This window comes from Oncorhynchus gorbuscha, linkage group LG02, assembly GCF_021184085.1.
Source record: "Oncorhynchus gorbuscha isolate QuinsamMale2020 ecotype Even-year linkage group LG02, OgorEven_v1.0, whole genome shotgun sequence".
Lineage (NCBI taxonomy): Eukaryota > Metazoa > Chordata > Actinopteri > Salmoniformes > Salmonidae > Oncorhynchus > Oncorhynchus gorbuscha.
The window spans coordinates 60,461,311-60,478,182 of record NC_060174.1 but is presented as its reverse complement, the minus strand read 5'-3'; the positions used below and the strand labels follow the sequence as shown (position 1 = coordinate 60,478,182).

Genomic DNA, 16,872 nt, shown 5'->3' with positions numbered 1-16,872 from the left:
GGTGTTGACAACAACAGGTAAATGGCGATGAATGGGCAGAGCGGGTCAGTTAGGTACATACAGGACCTGAGTTTGAGGATGGTGCCAACAGGTAAACAAAATGAGGACAGTCCAGGGGGTACCAGCTGTGTAGCCGAGTGATCATAGGGTCAAAAGAGCAGCAATAGGTGAGTCAGGGTGCCGTTCGGGCACTACTATGCTAGACGAGCTGGGGACACAGCGTTCAGAACAGTCAGCGGGCCGGGGCTAGTAGAAGGTTCTTCGGCGACATCGTGACAGAATAGCCTGTTGAAACCACATCGGGCGATCACGTCGGCAGTCCAGTTGTGATGGATCGGCGGGGCTCCGTGTCAACAATAAAGGGTCCAGGCCAATTGGCAAAGGAAGTACTGTAGCCCTAGAATTAGCTGGTATATGGGCCTAGGTCGAGGCTAGCTGGTGTTTGCTTCGGGACAGAGGCATTAGCTAACAGTAGCCACTCGTTTGCAGCTAGCTAGCTGAGATGATCCGGTGTAATGATCCAGAGCGGCAGGAATCCGGTGATGTGGTAGAGAGAAGCAGCCCGATACGCTCTGGGTTGATATCTCGCTGTGCAGACTGGCAGGTATTTTCCGAGCTAAGGCTGGCTGATGACTGAGAAAAAAGGTGAAGACCGCCAGCCGTGGCTAACAATGTATCTAGTTAGCTTGCTAGCTCCTGATGGAAGTTCCACCAGGAATAAAAATAGCAGATCCATACCACATTAGGTGAGGCGGGTAGCAGAAAATTATATTTAGTTACTAGATAGAAAGTGAGATTAAGATATCCTGTGTGAATAGCCGGTCTTTTTCGTGTTTAAAACAAAGACAAACACACGCGTCCGACTGCTACACCACCTTGGATCAGAAAATACATCGCTAAGCTCTACTGCAGACTGGTACCATCATGCCAATCTCACGTTGGGGTAAATTAACAAGCAGCAGATTTCCTACTGTATCACAGCTGACTGAAAATGAAAGGAATGGCAGCCTGATACCCAGGGGATTGTATGCCACTGTGTGTGTGTGTGTGTGTGTGTGTGTGTGTGTGTGTGTGTGTGTGTGTGTGTGTGTGTGTGTGTGTGTGTGTGTGTGTGTGTGTGTGTGTGTGTGTGTGTGTGTGTGTGTGTGTGTGTGTGTGTGTGTGTGGCGACATTTACAGAGTCAAGGACATGTAATTCACGCTTGTTGCGTGGAGATGTGTTTATCTGGATCCATGTGATTACAGATGCAGGGCTAATACAACCACCTGCAGTGGTCGAGCTGCAAGGCTCATGCCCACGGGATTATCGGATCATACTCAGATTAACATCATACTCAGCATTATTCCTGTGACATTTTCACTGCTGGCCTGGGCAATGACCATGACACTAACATGTGCATTTTAGACCTCACTGGTTTGTCAGATCAGTGGATTTGACATGCTGGTAAATACCGGTTGTTGCTATTGACATGCCAGTATGTGTTGTTGCTATTGCCATTTAATTATCCTTACAGTGTGAAAATGTACATTGGTATTGAGAGAGCATGCATTGAACATAGTGTGTTTATGAGAGCATTGTTGTTGCAACTGTGAGTGCAAGCTGGCAATGGCCAATTGAGTAAACAGCAGCCCATCTAGCCTAGCTGTGCTAATTTGGCACACACCGAAACATGGCGGCTCATGTGTCAGAGGCTCTTTACTTAGTCAACAACGCTGTTCACATCAGCTGTGACAACAACAATGGCAATGTGGATATGAGAGGGAGGGGGGGGGTGATTGGATGTTTTCCCAAATGCTGCCCATCTGTCAGGAAATGTAGAGACATTTTTTTCAGCCAGATCTAACTCGGTGCACTGATTTGTTGGTGAGAATCTTATCTGATCTATTCTCATAAAATCAATCTGGACCTGCATGCCTGATGCTCTGCCGGGTCAAACAGGACTAAATCAGAAGACAGACAGGCACCAACACTGTTGGATAAAAGAGCAGAACCATACGGTCAACAAACTTCATTAACTATAGTCTCCACAGACGAATAAGTGACTCACAAGTATGAAACAGTAGCACATTCTTAGAGCATTTAATAATAATAATAATATATGCCATTTAGCAGACGCTTTTATCCAAAGCGTTGTCACTCTGTCATACTACCATGAACTGCATTCCAAACATGCAAGCAGACAGTGAGTCCCCATTGTTCTATCACGCTACTCTCAATCAATTCTAATTTCAGTTTAACCAGTCAAAATAATCCAGTAGTGTAAACCTAAGGAACTGATCTCTGTCAAACAAATTACATTAGTGTGGTTTACAATAGTAGCAAGGACCCCTGGATAATCATTAGTCTAAGATGATGGATCAACAAAGTAATCCCAGTCATTACAGAGAATCAGCTAGTTGGCTCGTGTACACGCGCAGACACACACAGAACCAGGACTTTGAATACAGTATGTCTGACTTGGAAGGTTTAACAACAGATGGGGGCTAGGCCTTTTATCTAACTAAAAGCAAACTGTGGCAAACTAGGCCTATCATTTGCCCTATGCCTTACTTCAGAGCAGTTAGACATCATATCGTTAGCCTTCACTGTCTGAACTTTGACCCCACACACTTCCAGAACAACACATGCACCTTATTAATGAAGTCAAGCGGCTCACTGTGCCAAGAGATAAGAGGCCAGCTGCTGATGTATTCTGCCGCGAATGAGAAGGAGTTGATACTTGGGTGAGTTGAACACAAATATCCCTGTGTTGACAGAGAGGCAAAGTGACAGCTTGCTCAGTGTCGGTTCCAGCAGGGAGGGTGGAGGGAGATACTGGGCCAGGCAGAACTTGGCAGTGCCCCTGCGAAGAAGACAAATTGTTATGCAGTCCCTAGATTTGGCACGCTCCTCCTGGAGATTAATTACTCTTTCCTCCGTGTCGAACAGAATGAGAGCTGGAGGAGAGGCACTGGCTGGCTGGCAGCATGGGGACTGGGGAGAGGACCAGTGACAGGCACACAGGGCCATAGGCATTATGTGGTCCGGTTCCTTTACTCCTGATTACCAAAACCACAAGATGGGGACAACCAACCCTCCTCCTGACCACCACAAGTGGCAGTTATGTGGTTAAGTTCGTAGCCATTTAATTGTTTTGGTAAATTGTTTTGCCTTAGAAGGAAGTGTACTGCCAAAATGTATGGAATTGAGTTAAGCGGCAATGAGTATTGCATGTGTACAAATATAGTTGGGCCTACAGACCCAATAGTGGAATATCATGACTAGAGTACATCATCTTACCAGTACTACTTGTTCACTCATGGACCATGTAGAACACACCCTGATGAAAATAGTGTACTGTTCTACTGAGCCAATCTGAATGGGAGAGGAGGTACTTAACTTGTATTCATCATACGTTCCAATAATTTGTAATATTACTGCACGATCAAACAATAGATGGCTTGATGAGCAACCAAGGTCATGCTTCACAGCCCCAGGGGTTCTTCAAAGCTCAAAATGTAACAGAGAAGTGTATGTTATAGATGTCACTCATTGGAAGCAAGTCTAAGAAGTGGCAGATCTGTTCTATGTGCTCTATTTCTATGCTTCCAATTCTAAAGTTCAGTTTTTTCGCATCTTTTACTTTTGGTTTTGTATATCAACTTCATACTGCTGAATAAAAAATATATTTGAAAGCAGTTTAGATGGTACAATGATGCTCTACACTATACATTGCTTCTTTTGTCATAAACCGAAAATAGGTGAACTATTAGTATTTTTGCAACCATGAAATGGCAGCGCAATTTCTGCATATTGCACCTTTAAGTAGATTGTTTCACCATCAATTAGGGATACATTAGAACTCAGTTGACCAATATTGCAACCGGACACTTACAGGTCATGGGAGCAGGGACTAGATGCCATTGATTTGAGGGGCATAATCAATCTGCAGTACACTATTACATAACCATCTATGGTAACAGTTTAATGGAATATACTAATGGATACTGCACAAGTGGAGGATGATCTTGATCATACCTACAAAAAGTAGGCTTTTTAAGAGCATTTCAAAGCCGAGGTATAATTCAAGTACACTAACAAAATCTACAGTCCGGTCCATAAAACATATTAAAAGATTATAGTGTAAAAACATCTGGTCTTCATTTTGCTAAAAGTCCATTACACAGATTATACCACCACAAGATAGGCCAAAACATAATTGCTTATGACCAAAAAGTCACTAATGGTGGCTTAAAGGAGAGTCTTGGATATTATTTACTATCCATTACAATCCATCAGGTAGGTGAAGCCTTTCCGTGGTTACACTCAATAAGTGAAATAGATGAGTGATATTTTAAAAACTAGTGTAGCCTATGAGTCCTGGCAACCATGACCAAAAGTTACGAACACATCATTAGTGGGGCGCTCGAACTGCTGTACAATGACTGTGGCCAGTCAACTTCAGGCCTGTAACATCCAGCAGCACATGTGTTCACCAACCTAACATCACAGTGAAGTCTAGAGGCAGAAAGTTGGCAGAGCGAAGGGACTCTCTCTCCATACAATGATGTGTTTCATCACAGACGAGCAATTAATTAATGTCAGTGCGTCATGTCAGGCAAACAAAGTGCCTTGTGAGAGGGGAGCATACATCATAGACTTGGGAGGGCAGAGGGTGGGGTTTGGGTTTTTAGGAGATTCAGAGCATAGGCTACTGCAAAAACTGGAAACCAACATCTGTTGAATGCAGTAAAATACCAATTCCACATAGTGGTTTACAATAACATAATATGTGTGCATGAACGGTACCATTGTCTAATGTTATGGCATGAGATATGAGTGATGGCAGATTTTTGACAAATAAAATAGATGAAATGAGATCCATTTGAAAAATGTACCTTTAGATAAATCTGTCAAAAAATAATAATAATAAAGTCTAAAACGGAATAAATATCATTATGTAAGACACTAATCAGGTCAGGTGCACCATAAAAAAAACATGATTTTAATAAATGTAATGTCAACACCCTTTTGAATAGACTAACGTAACATCAGAACCATATGTAAGTCATAGCCCAAGTCATCATCACTCTACAAATAAGCCATCTCCCGGGGAGGGGAGGGGGAAGGGGTAGAAATAGGGCTATGAGCAGATTCTGATTAATTTGCCTAAGTGCTGGTGGTGGACTGTGACCCACTATAGTAGAGAGGGAAGCACCCTGTGGAGTAGCACAGCAAGTGCTCGGTGAGGGAGGTTTAGACTAGAGGTCCAAGGATTGGAAGGTTGACTGGGTCCAATCCCGTGATAAAGGAAAGCTTAACCTGACACGGCGAGGGAACATTTTCTGTGTTGCATGTGCAGTGTAACTTATGATAAGCCCTCACTGATGGAGCTATCGAATAATAGCTCAAACAGTTGGTAAGTTGTCAAGGATGTTGGTCACGTGTGTCTGCGAGCAGAGGATCACTGGTTTGAGCCTGGTATGGGGACAGGGACAGAGGAGGAAGCTAAACTGTCAGCAGCACACTGACGTCTGTCTCACAACATGAAGAAAACACATTGTATGCATAAGTATTCAAAGGGAACCTGTATACGTATGCAAAGGGAACCTCTTGATGTTTCTATGTATAAAATAAAAAAAATATTTAAAAAATATAGGTTTATTTGATTTCCAAATAAAGTGTGTTCTGAGGTTTAAAACATTCCTGAATACAGCCATATGAAGTGATCACTGCTGAAAGTGTTCAGCAAAAAGCAATCTGACCCAGTGCACTGACAACTGACCAACAGGAACAGAAAGAAGTAGACAAAGCATATCGCTATAGGAAATGGCATATGCCTGAATCTCGACACGTAATAAGGAATACAATATGGTCAGAACTGCTCTGCTAAAACAATTTCAAGAGGGAGAGTGACCAAGGCAAAAACATATTGCAGATCCTCTGAGAATATGAGTGCAAAGAAGATGGGGCTCTCGAGTGGCGCAGTGGTCTAACACACTGCATCTCAGTGCTAGAAGCGACCCTGGTTCGATTCCAGGCTGTATCACAAACAGCCGTGATTGAGAGTCCCATAAGGCGGCGCACAATTGGCCAAGCGTCGTCCGGGGTATGCATCATTGTAAATAAGAATTTGTTCTTAACTGACTTGCCTAGTTAAATAAAATAAATAATACATTTTAAATAAAGGAGCTTACACACGCCATCCAAAAATGTATTTGTAGTTGGCTTCACATCTATTATAACACTCAAACTGTGTGCACAATTTGGCAACATTGTCAGCTAGTAACGTTAGCTAGCTAGGGTCAAGTATAGACAAAACAGGACATGTTGCTGTTTACGTGTGCATTGCATTGCAGTAGCAGGCTCCATCACTGGGGTTCTTAAATGGATACATTTATTAAGCACTGGCATAATAAGATGCATTCAACATTAATATCCATGTTACTATGTTATATTATATGTTGTATTATATTCATCACCGCAAAGTGTGCACGGACACAAAAACTGTAACGTTAAATGCTATCCTCCCTGGCTAGTTAGTTAGCTTGATCGATACTGTACACCGAAAATAGCTGGCTGTTTTCAACTCATAGTTTGGCTGGCTAACAGAACTAACGTTAGTTCGCAGGCTAGCTGATTCAGTGTGAAGCTAACGTTACCAGATAAGCTAGCTATCATCATATGCATTAGCATTGCAGTTTACCAGGTTAAAAAAAAATCACTGTGTAGTCTTTGTTTTATTGTTATAAATATAGGTATTTATGATTTTAGACAACCGTTTAAAAGGGTATTACATATCGAACTAACGATGTCCTCGTTGATCTGTCGTTGTAGCTACAGTAGCTGGCTCCCCGCTTCTCCAAATTCGAGAATTTGGAGAAGCGGAGACTTTCAGAGGCGAACCTTAAGTACAGTAGCGTTCTCCGGGAACGCGTGTGCTCCCTGCAGCACGCTTACTACACAAACCCATTTAACTTACCCACTTGATTGTTTCATCGACACGACCAAAGCTTGGTGTATAAAAGCTGGATTTGATGTTCGGCTTTAGGCAATAGCTTTAACAGAAATGGGGCGTCCCGATTTAGACTACTACTAGGGTGAGAGAGAAACACGAGTGGGCTCGCCTCACTCCTTCTACTTGGGAGTATTCATTAAGCCGATTCTGTTGCAAAACCTTTTGTCTGTTGCAAAACCTTTTGTCTGTTGTTAAACGTTTTGTAACAGACCCCGTTTCCTCCAAACTGGAAATGCTTTGCAACGAAAACGAGAGTTTATATTGGACAAATGCAGGTAGGCCCCGCAATGTTTTGTTCCATTTGCTCTGTTTGGTTCTTAAAATGTGAAGGGTTTCCGTTTCAATATGCAATGAATACACCCCTGGTCGCCTTCTCGGAAAGTTGCGAATGGTCGATCGATGACGTAACAATACCTCGACTGATTCCCCCCCTAAAAACAAAACGTCAACAAGCTGCTGAGGCTCATTGCAACATTAGTTTGGGATTTTATATATATATATATATATATATATAATAAAACAACAATATAACAATATTATATTGTAGTTTTATTGAATACAGGCTGTTATTAAAAATTACACATTCCACTGAACATTCAGATGGGATAAGAATCACAATCATCTCTATCTCTCCTCTCTCTCTGAAGGCATGGGTTTCATACTATATAGTATTGTGATTATGACACGAATGGGGCAGGGATCCGAAGTCTTCTGAGAGAGTTGATCCATTGCTCTTCAACATAAACATACCTCTTTACACCTGTGCCTTGCTATAATGCATTTATGAAATCACTAAAATGCATAAATGTGTTAATCCCTAATCCTGGTTATTCTTACAGCTTTACAGATAAATAGTAGTATATTTGACCTCTGCTCAGGACATGCCGTTAATCATCACGGTCATGGCCCAGTTTTTCAAAACTTTTTATCTGGATCAGAATTATCGTATTTGTAATCGTCTTTTTTTGCTATTCAGGATCAGATCGATCTAGCTGTTTTTTTTCTCCATTTTCCCCCAGAAAATAATCAGATAGGATCTGATCTAGATACCACAATATCAAGATCACAGAATCTGGATTTTCAGTGCTTTGAACAGGCCTACATTTTGCCATCTACTGGACAGGTAGGCTACTTTGTCTACACTTTCATAGGAAAACAGAAATGACTAAACTACATTAATAAATGTATGGTTAGTGCTATAATGTATGGTTATGCTATGCCATAACCCTAACCTTTACTTAAGAATTTAAAATGTCAACTTCAATGGGGTACGGATGTCCCAAGGATAAAATAAGTATAGAACGCACAAACTTGCATTTACTAGACACTTCTCAAAATAACTGACCACATAGCCTACCTATACCGCAGTTCATTTAACATAATTAACCTTTGGTTTTCAGATGTAAGGACTTCTTAAAACTCCTCACCTTAGTTACATTAATATTTATTGGTTTTAGGGCATTTCACGTTTCTAAATCCACCCTTCCAGTGGGATCAAAATAATCAACATTTTCCTAATCAATTTCTTTGAAAAACGCAACAACAACATATAATCCTGTTTAAAGGTCAGAATGGGTTACCAAATCCTTATAATAATATATATTTTTAAAATTTTAAAAACCCAATTCTAACATTTAATCCCATCTGATTACCGAAATCCGATCAGATAATTTAACACAAAAAAAACACATGAGAGACTGGGGGAAAATAATTTACCCTTTTCCTCAATGAGCAACCGCTTTATACGCACAACCGTGCTGGTAGAAGTATTCACGTTACACATTAAAATTATGCACACATTAAAATTATCCACACATTAAAATGATCCACACATTAAAATTATCCACACATAAAAATGATCCAAATAATTGTTGTAGATGTTGTTTCGACTGTGAAATAATAGTTATACACTTTTATTAAAAGCGTGTGTGTGAACGCGTGTGCGTGTTTTTGGTCTGATCACGTGAGATGCTTTTGTGCTGCATTGCATGCTGGGAAGCAAACTTTTTTTAAATGGCGACATCTTTAGGAGCTAATATTTACAACAGACAAAATTGGGAAGACGCGGTATGTTTGAAATGACATTTTCAGTTAATCAGAATTATTTGAAAGGAACATGTCATTGTAATTCCGTGACATTGACTGTGTCAATAAGCGGTGGTAGCATTGTACTAGGCAAGTGTTGTCATTTGAGCTCGCTTAGCTAGCTAATGTTAGCTAATAGGTAACTGGCATGGAATCGCCCAATAATAACAGTGCAAATCAGATATGGTTTCTAGCTAGTTTACAAAGTCGTTGCGCTAGCAAAATAAAACATTCACAGCTACGTAGCTAGCTAAACATGTGAACATAAATTGGTTCGAGCTAACCTTAGTAAGTTTGCTAGCTGACATGAATTATTTTGTTGCTGTAATGTACTAATCTTCCCTTGCACAGGATTTTCCTATTCTCTGCCAGACATGTCTTGGAGAGAATCCTTATATTCGAATGGTAAGTTTAATCAATTGTCTTTTGGTTATTGTTCTGTAGGAGTTAACTGTTAACAATGTTATGCTAAATTTTCCTATGAAACCATCTCTCTATGGCTGAAACCTGTTATTTTGTTTTACATGTTCTTCTAGTTATGGTTGTTTAAAAAAAAACTCGCCCTGTATCACACTTTATGTTTGATAGACCAAGGAGAAATATGGCAAGGAGTGCAAGGTAAGAAATTAAGTTAATTAATTCTTAGTTGAATAATCAGTCACTGTTTACTCGTATAGCAGAGTTCTCTAACTTAGGTTCTGAGGAAATACTGGGTGTGCAATCTATGACTAGCTGATGTATTTGTATGAGCTACTGCCAGGCTGGAAAGAGAGCCTGCACATACATCAGCTCTCCAACACTGGAGTTAAAGAACCATACTAAAGTACAGAGTATGAAACTGTGCAATCTAAACAGACTGACACACTGCTACCGCTGTGTCCTGCTTAGATATGTGCCAGGCCCTTCACAGTGTTCCGATGGTGTCCTGGGACCCGCATGCGATTCAAAAAGACAGAGGTGTGCCAGACTTGCAGTAAGATGAAGAATGTCTGTCAGACGTGCCTGCTGGATCTAGAGTATGGTGAGTCAACAAAGACAGTTTTTGGAACACTCATCCTCTGGCCAGGTTATGCCTGTTACCATCCAGAGAATGAACATGGTTGTACGGGTATAAAAGAGAGATTGCACTTCAGACATGTTCAAGGTGGCTGTTGTCTAAATTGGCATTACTCCTTCATCTAGGCTTGCCAATACAGGTCCGAGACACTGGGCTGTCAATCAAGGACGACGTGCCAAAATCCGATGTGAACAAGGAATACTACACTCAGAACATGGAAAGAGAGGTGATGTATTTTCCCTTATTTAAGATAAAAGGTCAGTCCTAACATTAAGATCTGAGTCCCGTGAGTAAACTTCTAATTGTGTCGTTAATGTTGTCAGACAGATCTACGTTTACATTCTGTCATAGAACTTGGCTTGCTTCGTAAATACCCGTACAGCATGTTCATGCCAAGAAGGTTCACATAGCACCCTTTGATCCTTCTCATTTTCCATTGGAAAGATTCCAGACAATGTTTACTCACTGATTTGAGTTCCACCCAAAAATATTTGCTCTTTGGAACTCTGGTCTGAGTTGTGTACCTTCATGTCCAGGTCATTCATCATTATTTCATTCTTCATGAGGTTTCCTGTTAAATTGAACACCCTGGTTTTAATTAGAGGTCGACGAATAAATAGTTTCACCGATATTATCAGCCGATAGGAAATATCATGCTTATCTGAGTACTTGTTGAATAGGTATCCACTTTAGCAGTGAGCACTGCCACTTATTCATTCATGGGTTTGAATTGTAAGTCGAGGGCAGAGGTGATCTCCTCACAAACAATCTCTTTTATAGTAGCGGACAGCTCTTTCTGTTGTCTGGTGCTTCCCACAGTTTAATTGTGGACGGACAGATTCTAGCTGCTGGAGCGAAATAGACCTGCTAGTTATTTCTTGTCACACAATAAATGTCCCACACCTTAATATTTTTTTTAGTATTGCCAAGTTTTAAGAAATTAATGAATGAATTCATAGTAATTTGCAAAAGAAAGCCATGAAAATGCCATGCGTTTCCATGGATCCCACTGGAACCGGAAACCGATCTGAACACTTTTGACCATTCATGATGTGTCATTACTGTCACAATGTAATAATTCAACATTTGAAACCTATGACTTCTACAATTGCTCTTTTGGTTGACAATTTATGAGAACTTACTGTGTAAAATCTTGCCTTTTCATTTCCTCTGCAAATGTTGTCTCCCCAAAAATCAGAATTGGTATCAGACCCAAAATACCAATATCGGTGGGGCTTTAGTTTTAATGGAACCAAAATGCACCCTCTTGACAGTAGCTCTTTCCTGACCGCAGATAGGGAACTCTGATGGTACACGGCCAGTGGGTCTCCTGGGTAAGGCCCCCAGCTCTAGTGACATGCTTCTGAAGCTAGCCCGCACCACACCTTACTACAAGAGGAACAGACCACACATCTGCTCCTTCTGGGTGAAGGGAGAATGTAAGAGAGGAGAAGAGTGTCCCTACAGGTGAGCAACTGTCAACATCAAGAAAACAAAGGTGCAAAGAGAGACTTGACACACATGTTAAACATCAGGCAGTTGTTGACTTATGAGCCAATGGAAAAAGTAAACTTAAGGTCTGATTATCTACTTTGTCCAAGATAAGATTGTTTCCAAGGATGTTGACATATGTTTTGCTTTAACTTTCATTAACTGTGAATCACTGAACTCCAGGCATGAGAAGCCAACTGATCCTGACGATCCCCTGGCAGACCAGAACATTAAGGACCGTTACTATGGTATCAATGACCCTGTGGCTGACAAGCTGCTGAAGAGGGCCTCTACCATGCCTAGACTGGATACGCCAGAGGACAAGTCCATCACTACGCTGTATGTGGGGGGGCTCGGAGACTCCATCACTGACTCAGAGCTCAGGTGAGTGTCTGCTCGGGAATTAATGTAGTACATTTTACTCCAAATGAAGCATATGAAATTTTGTCACGTGTGCTTTGCTGAATGTTTACAATGTTTGGGTGCGGCAGTCATGCTGTAACCGCGTGCCTCCAAACAGAAACCATTTCTACCAGTTTGGGGAGATCCGGAGCACCACCATCGTTCAGAGGCAGCAGTGTGCCTTCATCCAGTTTGCCACCCGTCAGGCTGCAGAGTTGGCTGCTGAGAAATCCTTCAACAAGCTCATTATCAAAGGTCGCAGACTCAACGTCAAGTGGGGCAGGTAAAGTCCCACCCTCTGATATGACAATCTCATACACTTACACCTGTGGTTTGTAATACTAGTGACAGATGGCTGTGCCAGCAGGTGCCCATTCGTCTGTTAACTGATTGCTCTGTTATCATAGATATTACAAGCTGTGCGTTTTCAACCCAGTATAAATGCCCACAGTGTGACAATAATTGATTGATATGTGTTCTGTCCCAGGTCCCAGGGAGCACGGGGGAAGGAGGGAAGGGAGAGGGAAGGGGTGACTGAGATGGGGATGAAGTTGGAGCCGGTACCTGGACTGCCTGGAGGTGAGGGCAATTAATCACATTTATTTTATAAAGACTTTTTAACGTTAGTAGTTGTTACAGTGCTATACAGATACCAGGGGGGGAAAAAGCCTAAAACCTCAACAAGCTAGCAATGCAGATGTAGAAGCACGGGACACACGAAAGCTATACTTTTATCTTTTAGTAGTCAAAAGCTCACATTTTTACCATACACTTCAATAATGTGGTTGACAATACTGACCCTCTGTCCTGCAGCGCTACCTCCGCCACCTGTGGATGAAGACGCCCCTACCAACTATTTCAACCTGGGCCCTAACTCAGCCCCTCCTGTCATGAACATCAGTCTACCCCCACCCCCCGGCGTGGCTATGCCCCCCCCAGGTAAACAAGAGTCCCGTGAATTCTTCTCTCACCTTTTCCCATACTTTCCCCCCCTGTAGAGGACCACATTTGAAAGTGTTTTGTTATCCTGAGTCCTAATGTACCCCCATCTATCTGTATAAGACTCTTTGTTTAACCTCGAAAGCAGATCAGCAGCACTTATAACTTGTGGTGCTTCCATCCCGACAGGCTTTGGCCCACCTATGTTCCACTCGATGGACCCCATGGCGATACCCCATCGCATTGGGATGAGGCCTCCTGGCCATGTCCACTACCCCTCCCAAGATCCACAGCGCATGGGTGCACACGCCAGTCGTCACGGAGGCTCCTAGGCCCTACTGGTTATAGTGATTGCTGTTTTTAATGACATTTTGATTTAGTCTTATACCAATTCCTTACCAAATGACCAATTCCACCCTATAAACAAACCAGGCACAGTGACTGTAGACATGTTTCATCGATGTGAGATCAGTGTTCTAAGCGTTATAGAGGATGACCTCTGTTTGTGCACCCAGCAAGTTCTCGCTGGTTAGGAAAAGTGAGTTCTGAACAGTGTAATTTTTAATGGTTCCTTAAACCTTCCCCCATTTGAACCTATGTTCTAACTAAGGGTTGGAACCGGTTCAGGGAGCAGAACCGAAAATAAATGATTTGAGGAAAAGAACCCCAAACTTGAAACCGTGATCTACAGTGGTCTGGAACAGTCCACAAACATCGCAACGAAGCACTTATGAAAAGCCCTCTGTCACTCAAACTTATTCCAGCGTCTGCCTTCCATGTGGAAATCTTTGCCAGTGGGTGTGTGTGTTGGCTACTTGCCCCTCCCCTCTGAAGCATAGGTTACTGTAGTCTACTGACAACGTTACACGCATCATTCAGAAATTAGGGGGAGATGTTTATTTAAAGAATGAATTTACTTTTTCAATGATAGTTAAGGATACTATTGTTTTCACACCTCACATTGGATTTATTAACTACAAAAAGGTAAGATGTGTTTTTCATTCTTGTGCTGCTCTGCACACACATTAGCTTGTTAGCTAATGTTTGATATGGTCCAACATTAAACCAACTCGGAAGTTCAATGACATTCAAAGTTTCTCCATAGAAGTCATTCCTCCGTAGGTATAATTCTGTTGACCTAATTCAGATAATGCATGTCATAAGATGCCCAGGGCTTCAAGGCAAGCTTCCTCCATCCTCTCTCTCTCCTCACCCTCAAATTTTCTGTTGCATTTCACGCCATGCACACAGTGTGTGTGTTTGTCTTTCATTATGATTAAACCATGCTGTTACGGCAAAACACTATTTGCGCTTAACAACTTTCCTATACAGATTAAGTCGCTTACTCGCTCCACAGCAAGCTGCTCTATCCGCACTGATTGGTGAAGAAGTTAAATGTTCAGCTAAATGTAAACAAAAATGTATATTTCAGAGGCTTAAAAAGGAATATGAAGGCAGCTATATGTTGGAACCGGTTCAGCACTTTATTTTGCTGGTCAGAACAGTGAAATGGGATGAAAAAAATAATGGTTCTGTTCAAAAATGAAACGATTGTAAAATGATTTATATTCCAACCCTTGGTTCAAACTCTGATTGCTTGTAGATGTGAAAGGAGGGAGGTTTATGTTTGCAAAATGTGCATATTGTACAAAACATCTCTTATACAAGAAAATGTCAAACTATTTCCCTCTGTACAAAATTATTCTGTATATCATGAATTTTGTGCAGAATTGTCAGATGTTAAAGATGGAGTCCTCATTAGGGCAAACAGCTCCTTTATTTATTTTGTTGCTGTTGATGAAATGGAGTTGAGCACTGTGGGAATTTATTTTATGCAGTACATATTCTGCTCTATTTTGTGTGCAACAGTGTCAAAGGGGGGTGGGGAAGTATTCATTGTTTGCTGTATTTTTTTGTTGTAATATCCCAAATGGACATGGCAATTTCATCAAGTATTACAGCTTTAACGGTCTTCAGAAATTCCAATTGTTGGCATTGTTTGCTGAAGTTGTCCATGTCTGTAGAATTGTAAATGTCTATGTTTTAATAGAACTGAAGTGTATGGTTGTCACATTTTAGCTTCATGAATATTATCCTTTCATTTGAAAAGTTATGTACATAGTTTACCAAGTTCTGTCCTTGATAAAGAATTACCTGGTTTAAGGCATTCTTGATCTCATTAGTTGTGGCAGAAAAACACAGGGGAACGAACAACATTTTCTCAAGAAACACAGTAACTAATGTATGGAAGAGTACAAATATAGGTCCTCTGCAAATCATTTTGTCGTCTAAATTCTAAAGCGGTGGTGGTGTCACCGGTATGAAGTCTTAATTTTATCGGCGTATTGGGTGGCCCAGCCCCTGGGGGTGCAGTTGAAGTTGCGCTGGTCACACATGCTCTCCCAGGTCAGACTGGGCTCAGCACTGGCCTACAGAAGCACAAACCCAGGCAGGGGGAACATCCACACACTACCTGCTGTCCCTCCTAATTGCATTGGGGCCCTTACAGAAATAAATGGGTCTCAGGATTTGAATTACTAAGTATAACCATATATTAAATTTGCCCTCTTTTTTTTCCTCAAAAGCCCTCTAGTGAGTGGGTCATGGTAGCATGGTGTGAAGCCACTGCCCAAGCTGGAGCGTGTGTTTTTTTTGTCCGACACGTAGGCCTACAGCTAACGTTCAATGTTCCGTATGTCTTCTGTGTTCCATAGAATATGACCGACTGGCTCTAACTGTGCATGACTGAATTGCAGACACTAATCATGTAGCTAGCCTCTCACTGTTTGTAACAGTGTCTGAGACAGGCACATCATACTTTTTTTCCCGATCATCAACGAGGATGATTACTTCAAGAATGTTTGATTACTACAATCAAGTCAACATTTCTATGCCCCAGTAGATATGGAATATATTAACTTTTTGTAATCAAATAGGATTGAATCCAAAGTAAGCAATGTGGCTTTCTTTTTGAGTGGCCCGTCATGATTCCTTCAGTGGACTGTGGTGGTTGCCACACCTTCTTGTGTCTCCATGCGCAGTTCCTGGACCAGCTGTTTCCTCTGCTTGGCCATGTCAGTGTTGTGCCTGTATCATTCCTGTCAGTAGGATTACACCCTGCAGTCAGAGTATGGCAGGTAGAGTCGCAGTAAGCGTGTGTGCTTATGTTATAGTTTTGTTACTGCGTAACAATACAGCAAGTGCAAATCCAGAGATATTACGAGTAAATTGGTCACAGCGAAACCAGGAGGTCACTCTATATAGAACAGGAGTTGTCCAGTGATATCATGAGACGAACCAGCAGAACACATACTCGTCTCAATGTCTTAGAATTCCAGAACGATATCCAGATATCCAACTCACTTCTTAATGTTGGTGTAAGAAACTTTTCCAAAGACGGTGCAGTTTTCCGATCCTTTATCTTATTGCTTTTTTCTAATAAAATTGTATCTGTCGCATACACACTGAGCAGATGTTATTGAGGGTGTAGCGAAGTGCTTGTGTTCCTACCTCCAACAGTGCAGTAATATCTAACAATTCACAACATTACAGACATCTAAAGTAAAAGATTGGAATTAAAAAATACATAAATATTAGGACGAGCAATGTCGGAGTGTGTGTGTATATTTATACATACACACACACACACGTGTGTGTGTGTGTGTGTGTGTGTGTGTGTGTGTGTGTGTGTGTGTGTGTGTGTGTGTGTGTGTGTGTGTGTGTGTGTGTGTGTGTGTGTGTGTGTGTGTGTGTGTGTAATGTGAGTGTGTATAAATATACACTGTGTGTGTGTGTAATGTGTGTATAAATATACACACATTACACACACACACACACACACTTGTGTGTAATGTGTGTGTGTGTGTATAAATATACACACACACTCCGACATTGCTCGTC

The 16,872-nt window shown here is 41.5% G+C and overlaps 1 protein-coding gene and 1 long non-coding RNA gene across 4 annotated transcripts in view; one reads left to right on the top strand and one right to left on the bottom strand.

Annotated features, from left to right (window-relative positions):
• LOC124005687 overlaps window positions 1-7,348 on the bottom strand; it is a 72,021-nt gene extending 64,673 nt beyond the window's left edge. The window contains exon 1 of the long non-coding RNA XR_006833678.1: window positions 6,963-7,348. This is a non-coding gene — a long non-coding RNA (uncharacterized LOC124005687). The remainder of the gene's footprint in view (window positions 1-6,962) is intronic.
• A 1,637-nt stretch (window positions 7,349-8,985) lies between these two features.
• On the top strand, window positions 8,986-15,139 carry LOC124005674 (pre-mRNA-splicing factor RBM22-like). 3 transcript variants are annotated; one of them, XM_046315124.1, is made up of 11 exons: window positions 8,986-9,065; window positions 9,435-9,488; window positions 9,672-9,701; window positions 9,972-10,104; window positions 10,266-10,366; window positions 11,435-11,607; window positions 11,815-12,015; window positions 12,152-12,316; window positions 12,521-12,612; window positions 12,847-12,972; window positions 13,162-15,139. In XM_046315124.1, the coding sequence occupies exons 1-11, from the start codon at window positions 9,012-9,014 to the stop codon at window positions 13,302-13,304; spliced, it is 1,272 nt and encodes a 423-aa protein (XP_046171080.1). In that variant the 5' UTR covers window positions 8,986-9,011; the 3' UTR covers window positions 13,305-15,139. The 3 variants fall into 3 exon arrangements, with proteins under 3 accessions (XP_046171080.1, XP_046171088.1, XP_046171096.1); XM_046315132.1 differs by having other exon boundaries at window positions 8,992-9,065; window positions 9,620-9,701; XM_046315140.1 differs by having other exon boundaries at window positions 8,992-9,065; window positions 9,620-10,104.
• Window positions 15,140-16,872: the final 1,733 nt, after the last annotated feature.